A 12021-nucleotide genomic window follows, 5' to 3' on the forward strand; every position below is an offset into this window, starting at 1 on the left:
GGCCTTTCTGAGGGAAATCCAAGCAGTAACAAAAGAGAAGAGAGCTGAAAAGTGGAGAAAGAATTGCAAATGGCAGATGTGGACACAAAGGAGACTAGTCACAGGTACAGGGCCGTGAAAGGCTCTCCTCAGTGCAAAAGAAGCCGAAGCACAAGAGATAAAAGTTAGGTAACTGATAGTCCTGGGAGAAAAAAGAACTTGGAAATCAAAAGCTGAACAGATTGTGTATCAGGAGGGAGTGTGTGTGTGTGTGTGTGTGTGTGTGTATTAGCTTTCCATGTATCCTCTAAAAAAATTTTTCCAAGTATATCAAATCCAGAAAATTCTAACATCAATCTTTGTTTTATCAGCACAAAATTATATAAGCAAGAAACTGTCATTCATCTTAATACTTCACATGTACTACAATGTTTGAATAGAAGAAAAAAAAACCCTAAAGTTTCACCATGCTAATGCTAAGCTATAAAAAGACAACCTTATTAAAAATTCGTGTATTCAAACAAAGTATCATGGAACACTACATCAAAAACTAATGATGTACTGCATGGTGACTAACATAATAAAAAAATCATGTATTCAGATAATTAAAATATATGCCAAAGGCATATACTGGAGTCTTTATATTGCCTGGGAAAGGGTAAAAATGCCAATAATATTAGACTTTATTAAATCAAGAGTGCATGGTATACTCTCCAGGATAGTCACCCAAAACAAAGAGAGTAAAAGTACAATACCTACGCCAATGAAGTAAAAAATAGAAAAATTAAAAATACACAATTAATCCAAAAGAAGAGAGAAAAAAGAACATAGAGCAGGTAGGATAAAAGGACAATGGTGGGATTATAACCAAAATATAAGAGTAATTATGTTAAATTCATAAGTGAACTAAGTAATCCAATTGAAAGATTATAATCTGTCAGAGAGGATTATAAAATTATCTAACTTGCTTACTAAGAAACACAACTAAAACAGACACACAAAGATTAAAAATAAGACAGAGAAAGAGACACCCTGTAATATTAACCAAAAGAAAGCTGGTAGGGCTATGGGAATACCCAAGTCGATTTTAAGGCAAAAACCATTTGAAGAGGTAAAAAATATTAAAAAGGTGAAGTCACCAGAACGATGTAACAACATGCATTTCTACATACTTAATAACACAGCTTCAATATGTACAATGCAAAAATTGTCAGTACTTCATGGAGAATAAGGGAGACAAATGCAAAACCATTGCAGGAGTCTGTAACGCCCCCCTAAATTACTGATACAACAAAAAGACCCCAATAATAAGTAAAAATATAGATGTGAAGGGGCGCCGGGGTGGCTCAGTCGGTTAAGCGTCCAACTCTTGATTATAGCTCAGGTCATGATCTCAGGGTGGAGAGATCCAGCCCTGCATTAGGCTCTGCACCCGGCCTCTCCCCCACTCATGCCTGTGCGCACGCACTGGCTCTCTCTCTCTCTGGTTAATAAATAAATAAGATCTTAAAAAAAAAGAAAAAGAAAATGTCCATCACCAAAAAAGTCCATCAATAGTAGAATAGAAAGATAAATTGCAATACATTCATAAAATGAAATCCTATATAGCTGTAAACCGTAACAAGCTAACATTGTGGATGAATCAGAACAACAAAAAAAACTCAATAAAAATATTCAATAAAAGCAACTAGATACTAAAGAAATATATACTGAATGATTAAATTTATAAAAATTCCAAAATGTGAACTGTAGTGTTCAGGGAGACATAGTAAAACCACAAAGCAAAGCAGGGAAAGCATTACTATGAAGTAAGGAAAGTGACTCTCTCTGAGCAGGATGAACTAAGGACTTCTGAGGGGCTGACAGTTTACTGTTTCTTTTTTTTTTTTTAAGATTGATTTTTTTAAGTTTTTATTTAAATTCCAGTTAGTTAACATACAGGGTAATATTAGTTTCAGGTGTACAATATAGTAATTCAACCCTTCCATACAACACCCAGTGCTCCTCATGACAGGTGCACTCCTTAATCCCCATCACCTGTTTCCCTCATCCCCCACCTACTTCCCCTCTAGTAACCATCAGTTTGTTCTCTGTAGTTAACAGTCTGTTTCTTCGTTTGCCTCTCTCACTCTTTTCTCCCCTATGCTCATTTGTTTTGTTTGCTAAATTCCACCTATGAATGAAATCATATGGTATTTATTTTAGACAGCAAGCGTGCACGCCAGCAGGTGGAAGGGCAGAGGGAGAGAGACTCTCCAGCAAACTCCCCACTGAGCACGGAGCCCTACACAGTGTTAGATTCCACAAGCCCAAGATCAAGCCACCCAGGTGCCTGGAAAGTCTACTATTGCTTGAGCTGGTGTTGGTTACCCAGCTGTTCTCTTTGTGATACTCACTGAATAGTACCTTTTGTTTTGTATATGTTTTATGTTTTAAAATTATTCTAGAATTGGAAGAGTTAAAAAAAGAAAACAAAAATGAAATGTCAAAAACAAAATCGAAATCGAAATCTGCTGGACTGGGTTATTCCTCGGAATAGTAGCTGCCCCCTGATAGGAAGCTAAAGGCCTCAAATGAAATTAGCTGTTTGGGGGTGCAGGGGTGGAGGCAGCTGTTCACAGCCAGGGAGTCTAATATTTAGGGACATACCATGTTCCATGCAGGCATATTCAGGCTAATAATAGGGAGGCTAAGACAGAAAAGTTGAAAGATCTAACCAAAGTTCAAGAGCGAACCATTGAGAGTACGAAAGGATAATCTAATCAATTTTAAAGTGTATGTTTACCTTCCAACTCTTAACAACATCACATTGCCTGTTACCTTGGCAAACAACAGGATGGAAAAAGGCGGAGAAAAGGTAACCATAATCTCATGTGCAAATTAAGTTTCTGGGTATCACCTTCTTATTTGTGAAGGGTAAGTCAGGGTAACAATAAAAACGTTTTCCCCTTACGCCAATTTAGGGGAAAACCTGTAATAACACTTTGAGTTGCCTGAAACTTCAACTGAAACCTAGTTTTGTAAACACTCCCATTTACCACTTAAAACGCTGTTTAGTTAAGTACTATTTCAACTAAACCTACAGCACTAGATCTGTTAAGAAACTCTACCTGCAATCTATTCACTTTCTGTGCTTCTTTCAAAGACACGACGTGGCCTTGGTTTTCCTGGACCATCATTTGCACTTGATTCTTCAGCTCCTTCACCTCCAGTTCTCTCTGATTAAATACGACTTCGTCAGCAGCCAGCGCACACTGGGCAGAGGGAAAGAAAGCACAAGAGATTCACCATGGAAAATAAGAGAGCCCAGAAAAGACCACAGAAACTGGGATTTACTGATGGTTTGACGACGTCTCTTGAAGTTTTTCTTACCCCATTCACTTTCAACTTTTTTCTGTTCTCTTTATGAGAAAGACAGAAAGAGTGTTGAGGACCTTTTGTGGCTATAACCTAAGAATTACTATAAAGACAGAAAATTTTTCCCGGTTTTATTTCCTGAATTTTAAAACAAAAAAGTGACTCAGTTTCTAGAGCACACGCTATAAAATTTTTACAAGTTTGCTAGAATTGCCATGAGATTTTTCATGTGGGTTTTTAAAAATCAAAGAGGTCACACTTTCCAAACTGACCTATAGCGTTAAAAATGCATTTGGATTTTTAAACAAGGCATATTTGCTAATTTTATGCACTCTCGCTATGAAGAGATACTTTGAAAATGTCTAAAAATATGGTTAAGCAAAGAGTTTTCTTAATTTCCAGTAAATTATACCTGTTTTCAAATAAACTTGGGATATGCAAATAATACTTTAAAACAATTTTTAAATTAAATAAACAGAAATTTAACATTTGTCAAGATTCTATTCTATGCCAAATAGAGACTTGACATTCTATCTCACTGAATAGATAGGGTTCCTTTTTCATGAAGAAACTAAGAGACTAAAACCTCTCCCCAAGATAACACAGTGGATAAACCAAACTCCTGACCTTCTACCCCAGGGTCTAATGGATCCAAAGCTCATGGGCCTTCTACTAAACTACACGAAAAGACAAGAACGAGCTGATGTGCAAAATCCAGTGTTCACTTTACATAAGATTTAATTCACAGAAACAGGGTATGTATGTGATTTCTCAGGCAATGGCATCGGGGTAGATGGGCCCCTCCACTGAGAACCCACTGACTGAGACCCACCTTGATTTTATCATAGCCTCACAGCAGCACTTAGGGCAAGGCCCTTCTTTTCTCTGCTTGGGATCCTCAAATGACCAAATAAGGACAGGACACATGACCCATGGTCCTTATGATTCTATATGTTTATATGACCCATGTGACTTCTTTCATAAATAAGATAGAACTATAATTCTCGTTGGCTAATATCCTCTCTTACGATAAACTTAATTGTGCATTTGAACTTAAAATGTAATTGTCTCGGGACGCCTGGCTGGCACAGTTGGCTGAACGTCCGACTCTTGGTTTCCACTCAGGTCATGATCTCAGGGTCCTGCAATCAAGCCCCACGTCAGGCTCTGCGCTCAGCAGGGAGTCTGCTGGAGATTTTCTCTCACTCCCTCTCCCTGTGCCCCTCCCCCTGCTCTCTCTCTCTCCCTCTGTCTCTCTCTATAATAAAATTTTTAAAAAAATGTAGTTTGTCTCCCAGTACTGCGTATTCGACTATTTTTACATATGCTTTATAAACTACAGCTATATCATTTATTATTTATTTAAAAGTGTTTAACTGTTGAGTAAATTCATGTTCACATACTGTTCTTTCTTTTTTTTTTTTTTAAAGATTTTATTTATTTACTGGACAGAGAGAGGGAACACCAGCAGGGGGAGCAGGAGAGGGAGAAGTAGGCTTCCCGCTGAGCGTGGAGCCTGATGCGGGGCTCAATCCCAGGACCCTGGGATCATGACCTGAGCCGAAGACAGACGCTTAACTACTGAGCCACCCAAGCACCCCACATACTGTTCTTGTATTCAAAATATGGAATAAAAAGGCAACAGAGTCCTTTAAGGGGTATTTATTAGGGGATGGAGTGTTCTAATAATTGACGAATAGCTAAAACCAAGGATTCCAACACTACTTGACAGCACCTCAAAAAGGAGAAGATGGTAACTTGGAAGTGACACTTACTTCCCTGGCAACAATCTGGCAGTAATTCTACCTGCGAGATGGCCCACAATCTCATCTTGGCTAGGAATTTTTTTTAAAGTACTTACATGCTTTTGTAAACAGGCTCAAAAAAAAGCAGGGCTGAGCTAAGAGAATGTCCACGCCTCCCCCTGCATAGAGTTTATCAAGCAGTCTTCACAGTAACCCCTGGCAAGTGGCCCTACGTACAACTACTAAGTCCAATCACTTAGCTGCACTGCTATGTAACGTTGGCCCAGGCAGGTGAAAAATAAATGAGGAGATAATAATGACCCGACATTCACGGAGCCTTACTCCCGGCCAGGCTTCCTTCTCATCGTTTTATGGGAACTAGTGCTTTAATAATCTTCACAATAACCCTACAAGGTGCTTGTTACTATTGTTTCTATTTTACAGATGGGGAAGCACAGAGAGGCGAAGTATTTGCCCAAGGGCACAGAGTAAGCAGAGGAGTTGGGATTCAAATCTTGGGGGGTTGGTACCCAGATTCCCAACTATTATGTTATTCTGTCTCTCACAGAAAAGAAGAACAGAAAAGGAAGTTTAGAAAACAACTTTTTAAAGAGACATATGGGGTGAGGAATGACAGCTGTCATTTCTCTATTTGCTACTTAGTGGTATCCAAGATTACGAGTCCTGCAAGATTGTAGACCAAAAAGACAGAATCCATCGTTTTAAATTGGGAAATACTGAACGTTCTATCTCTCACTTTGAGATTAATAACACACACTAGCACTTTCAAAATCTAACTAGCATTCTCGAAAACCATCTGCTCATGATGCCCTTTTTCACCAAGCCTGTTAAAATCTCTGGGAAGTCTTAATCCGGAATACATCATCTAGAGCAAGCTCAATTCAGAGTTTTCCACAGATGGAGAGAAAAAGTTACTCTCCACCCCAACTTCAACCAGGGGGTTTTATGGGTTTCCACTTCCAGCCACCTCAGCAGCAGGAAGGAGAAGCACTTTCTACTGCCAACTCCTACAGTGTGCCAAAGTCCAAGCTTCCCCTCAACCATACTTCCATTCTGCCAGTTCCTTACACCAAGGACGAAGGGCCAGGCCTGCTCTATCTATGAAGAAGGTAGGGCAGAGTTACTACATTAAAAAAAAAAAAATCATGATTTTAGAAGTATTACTTTAAATGCTTATATTTAAATATCAGAAGCTCCGAGATCAAACAGCAGTCCTTATAGCGTGTTCAGTAAAGACCCTCTCGGCGTGTCCCTTAGGTCCTTTTGGGGCATCCAAGAGATCAAAACTATTTTCCTAATAATGCTAGGGCAATATTTGTCCTGTTTACCATGGTGACATTTGCACTGATGGTACATAAGGGCGGGTAAAACTGCTGGCTCCTCGCATGAATACAGAAGTGTCACCAGCCTGTGCTAGGAGTCACCGTATTCCTCACTGCCACGCACTCACAACACAAACAAATGCCGGTTTCACTGCAGACTATCTTGATGAAGCAATAAAAATTATTTTATTCAATCTCAACCTATGAGTACTCTTTAGTATTCCGTGTGACAAAATGGGAGGCATTCCAAAGCTAGCTCTGCTGTGTAAGGAAGGGTGACGGTTATCTATGGGAAAAAAAATTTGTGCAACTGAGTTGCACGCTGAACTAGCCACATTTTTCACGGGGAACTATTTTTATTCTAAAATATGACAGCTCAACTATGGTTACTCACACCTGGGTATGTGACAAACATTTTCTCAAAATTGAAAACCATCATTTCAAGGAAAACAACAATATTTGCTGCAAGTGATAAAATTCAAGTTTCACGCAAAAGTTAGAATTTTGGAAACCATTTCTGCTGTGAGTTTGACAGCTTCCAATACTTAAAGACCTTGCTGGTAAATCTGTGGGTAAGATTAGTGAATTGTAATTATTTGATACTGTCTAATGAAATGTGTCAACGTTTGGAAGACCTGCATAATTTAGTAAACAAATATTTTCCAAATGACCAATAAGTGACAGTTCAGAATCATGTGGATGAAAGATCCATTCAAAGTATAAGATAAAGATCAGTGAATTTTAAGGTATAAATATTAATGTAAAAAAGCCAGTTTCAAATTCCACATGGCAAGTAACCTTTAGGAAATCTCTACTGGTTGAGTTTTGGTGTAATAGCAAAGAAGAATATCCATAATTATCTGAAAAAGCCATTAAAAGATTCCTCCCTTCCAGCTACAAATCTATATGAAGCTGGATTTTCTTCATGTACGTCAACTAAAACAACATATTGCAACAAATTGAATGCAGAAGCAGATATGAAAATCCACCTGTCTTCTATTAAGCCAAACAAGTAAAATATGAAAGAATTCCACTCTTATTAAACTTCTTTTGTTTCGGAAAATAGTTATCTTTCATGAAAAAAGAGTTCTTTATTTAACATGTAATCAGGTTATTATTGTTAGTTTTGAGTAAATCAATCATTTAAATTTTTGTGTTTTAATTCTAATGTGGTAAATATCAATAGATACAATCCCCATAAACAAGAGCTCTTTAGGGGACCTCAATTTTTAAAAAATTGTGAACAAAAAATTCAAGAACTGCTGTAATAGAGGTTTCTTTCTAAAATATATAAAAAGGTATTGAGGAAAGATTTCTAACTAGAAAGCTATGGTTTTAACTATACGTTTTCCTATTTCCAAAAACTGGCGGAATATCCATTTGCCCACCAGACTGCAAACTCCACGTAAGGAGAACTGGATATATCTTGTTTTCTACGATTTCCTCAGTGACACAAAATCTTCACATACTGTTTTTGAATGGAAAGTGCGAAACTTAATTCTAAACTCAACGTACATATATATATTATGAATACATGTACCTACATTCCTTAAATACTGTCACATAAGAGGATTTGTTTGTTCAAAAAATCAACATTCCACACTCAAGGGATGAAGTATTTTTTTTCCTTCAAGAACCACTGACCCAGAGAGAGATAAAGACCCACTCACGTACAACTTCATTTTGTTTCTGAAACTGTGTTCCTCTTCATCCTCTAAACTAATGAGCAGGTCCGCAAGATTCTGCTTCATACATATAGTAAGTTATTAAACGAGAAAGGAGAAGGAGCTGAGAAGGGTGTAGATTAAGAGGACAAAACAGTAGGAAATGGGAAGAAGAAACTGAGCAAAGGCAAAGGACATGTTACACGTAATCCTTTTGAAAAACTTCTGAAATTCCGAAATGCCCCTTGCCCAAGAAAAGGGGTCCTTAAACAAGTCACTAACAAAAGGTGTCCACGTCCACGTACCTGGCATTTCTTAAGCTCTCGCTTCAGCTGGAGGACCGTGACATGCTGAGGCCCTGCTTCCAGGTGGCCAAGGCCGTGGCTCCCTCGGAAGGAGGTGAAAACCGCCTTCCTGACCTCCTGAGTCATGTTCAACCACTCCTGCAGTTTGTGCTGCTGCTTTTGGTTCAGTCTGACAGCATCCTTTAGGTCCACCAGGAAGGTAAAGGCTTCCTCGATGCAATTCTGGTAACTCAGACATTCTCCTTGGAGCTGAGCAACTTGCTCCTCGAGCGAATGGATCCTGTTTTTATCAGGAGTCTCCTCTTGATGGATCTGGCTGGTTTGGCTGATGCTGGCCTGCTGGCTTTGCAAAGCTTCTCGGAGCAACTTGATTTCAAACTCCATTTCGTCCATTCGGTCTGACTCGGGGCTGAAGTTTAAGGTGGGTTTGTTCCTAATGTTGCGGGCTCTGTTGGCATATTTGAGGGAATTTAAGGACTCATCGAAATCTGAGGAGGATGGGCTGACACAAGTGATCATGACAGTCTTGGCACTGCCTCCCAGGGAATCTTTCAGGAGCCGGGTAATCTTCGCATCCCTGTATGGAATATGTGAACTCTTCCTGCGGGGGTCCCCGAGAGCGCTGATGACGTTGCCTAAAGCCAACAGCCCACTGTTGATCTGAATGGATTCTTTGAACCTTTCACCAGTATTCCCTGTTTTGGTTACCCTTTCGGAGCCAGCCAAGTCCACAAAGTGGAACTTCGAGACAATCTGCCGACGGGAGTACCACGATCCGTCTTCAGCTGCCTCTGTGTTTTTCTCCACTTGACAAATGCTGATGGTAAAAATGGCATGTGACCTACTGGAGTGCTCGTTCATTTGGGTGGTACCTGTATGCCTGGCTGCGTTCCCCATCTCCAGGAGACTCATCACCTCATCTGCGCTCTCCACCTGGCATTCTTTGGCCCCAACAATCACTTGAAACAGCAACAGCAAGTTTTTAAACCAAATCTTAATCAAAACCCAGTATAGTTACATTAACCACACAACAGTTAATATTTGCTAAACTGCCCAGGCTAAGAAAAGCTCTTAAAAATAAATTAACCAGTAGCATTTCAAACTATAGTGACATCAGCAATATCATTAAGGAATTTTAGATAATCTCCCAAAGGAACTATTTTAATAGATAGCACTCATTTTGATATTTACATTCTACAAGATGTAATATATATATATATTTTAAACAACCTCGTTTCTTTGGAGTCACACCCAATTCTTTAAGATGACTGACAAAAGAAAAACTCTTTTTTAAAATTTTTTTTTATTTTTTTTAAGAAAAACTCTTTATTTCAGGATTTTTATTTGTAGAATCTAATAGACTTATTTTAAAAAAGAGGTTAATTAAATATATAACTCAAAAGAATCAGTAGTAGATTAATTAAAAGAAATGTGTCTTTTGAGTTTTGTTACTATTCAAACCATCCTTAGGTTTAAGGTTTTTGGTATTGTGTGGTCATAACCAATGATAAATGACAATTTTGATATAAATAAAATGGGTTATTCGTTTTAAAAACAGGTATGCCCTACATAATAGCAGAGTACAAGGTAAACAAAAGTGATGGCAATTCAAAAGAGGCAAAAAAGTTTCTATTTCAAGAATAGCAGAATAAGAACCAAAAATAAACCAAAGCTTACTGCCCACATTATTTGTTTATATTCAAACATATTTCAAAAAGAAGTAGGTGGATTTGGGATTTGAATCAGAGCAGTAACGCTCCTGATTCTTTTTTTTTTTTTAAAGATTTTATTTATTTATTCGACAGAGATAGAGACAGCCAGCGAGAGAGGGAACACAAGCAGGGGGAGTGGGAGAGGAAGAAGCAGGCTCACAGCAGAAGAGCCCGATGTGGGGCTCGATCCCATAACGCCAGGATCACGCCCTGAGCCAAAGGCAGACGCTTAACCGCTGTGCCACCCAGGCGCCCCATTGTAACGCTCCTGATTCTGTGCTTGGTTATAGGTCATGCTTCCTCTTTATTCAGATCCTGTCATGTCACTGTCCTTTTGAAAAATAATCATTTTGCTTTCATTATTTCCAACATGACACCTTTTTTAACAACCAAATACATTTAAAGTTCTAAAATACCTATACTACAAACAGAGAACGCTAAAATATTAGCAATGATAAAATAGGACAACGTAACTGTAAATCAAATGATAACTTCCATAAAATTTTTCTGTTAGGCTGCAGCTTAGCACTATCTATGGTCCTCAACCCAGTTGTGAATCACCTGGAAGGTGCCCAGGCGCCCCCAGAAATCAGTATTTCTGAAAAACCTTCCACGGTGATACTAATGGTGCAGCATCCAGGTTGAAGACCAACCACTGCTTCACACTGAGGAGCTAAATAAATATGCCAAACAAATAAATAACATTTTGGTCATGAGTGGGACATTATATAAGACATACGGCAATTTGTCTTAAGACAATTTGTTGCATCTTTCCAAAACTTTCAGAGAATTGATATTCACCTTTAAGTTTATCAGGAGTGATAGTGTATACTTCTGCATTATTTGACTATTTTACAATAAACGTGTTATTTTTGTATCTTCTTAACAAAAGATAAAAATATCCAATTACATTTTATACGATACAGAAGCTCAAAACATTGGCCTGAATTCTGTCCAGAAAAGGTAAACTACACTGAATTATCTACTAAGACCATAAACTATCATGTCTGCTTTCTTTCTAAAAAAACAAAACAAACCAATTTCTCCAAACATCCAGGAATGCCACGGCTGCCAAGACAGGGCCAATAAGGCAACAAACTTCACTGCCCCCTGCAGGCAGTCTGAATGATCTTACTTTCCTAACTGCTAGGAAATTTCCTCAAGGAGTCAGTCACTCCTCAGGCAGGATCCTTTATCCCCAAGGAAGGTTCTACCTAAATAACTTTCCGAAGAGAGAAACATATCCAAGTCGGTGTTATTAATAATAGTGAAAATCTAGAAACAGCTTAAATGTCCAACAATGGAACATTAATTTTAAAAAGTATAATACAGGGGCGCCTGGAAGGCACAGCAGTTAGGCGTCTGCCTTCGGCTCAGGGCGTGATCCTGGCGTTATGGGATCGAGCCCCACATCAGGCTCCTCCGCTATGAGCCTGCTTCTTCCTCTCCCACTCCCCCTGCTTGTGTTCCCTCTCTCGCTGGCTGTCTCTATCTCTGTCGAATAAATAAATAAAATCTTTAAAAAAAATTAAAAAAAATAAAAAATAAAAAGTATAATACATTCAGGAGACAAAATTACCACATGACCACGAAGAGTCATAAGTTTGAAAAATATTTAATGGTGTGAAAAAATAAGATGCAATGTTATACGAAAGGCTGTAAGTATATTAAAAAAAATTTATATGTGCACAGAAAAAGAAATCTGGAAGGAAACACACCAAAAACAGAAGTTGCTCTTTCTGGGTTCTGGGATTAATGATGATCTCCAACTTTCTTCCTTAAACTTTCCTATGTTTTCAAAGTGTTCTACACTGAGCATGTTACCCTTTAAGTCAGAAAAGCAGAAAGTGTTATTCTTTAAAATACTTGTATTTTGACCCATTCTAGCCTTCTTCCACTTCCAAACAAATGGATAT

General features: G+C 38.4%; 1 protein-coding gene across 2 annotated transcripts in view; it reads right to left on the minus strand.

Moving 5' to 3' along the window:
• The window catches only part of KIF27 (kinesin family member 27), an 80674-nt gene that overhangs the window by 53042 nt on the left and 15611 nt on the right, over nt 1-12021 (minus strand). For both annotated transcript variants that reach the window (XM_057305568.1, XM_026518774.4), the window contains 2 exons: nt 8394-9352; nt 3090-3233 (listed from right to left, as the gene is read on the minus strand). In XM_057305568.1, coding sequence (XP_057161551.1) covers nt 3090-3233; nt 8394-9352 — 1103 coding nt within the window. The remainder of the gene's footprint in view (nt 1-3089; nt 3234-8393; nt 9353-12021) is intronic.

This window comes from Ursus arctos, unplaced genomic scaffold (assembly GCF_023065955.2).
Source record: "Ursus arctos isolate Adak ecotype North America unplaced genomic scaffold, UrsArc2.0 scaffold_33, whole genome shotgun sequence".
Lineage (NCBI taxonomy): Eukaryota > Metazoa > Chordata > Mammalia > Carnivora > Ursidae > Ursus > Ursus arctos.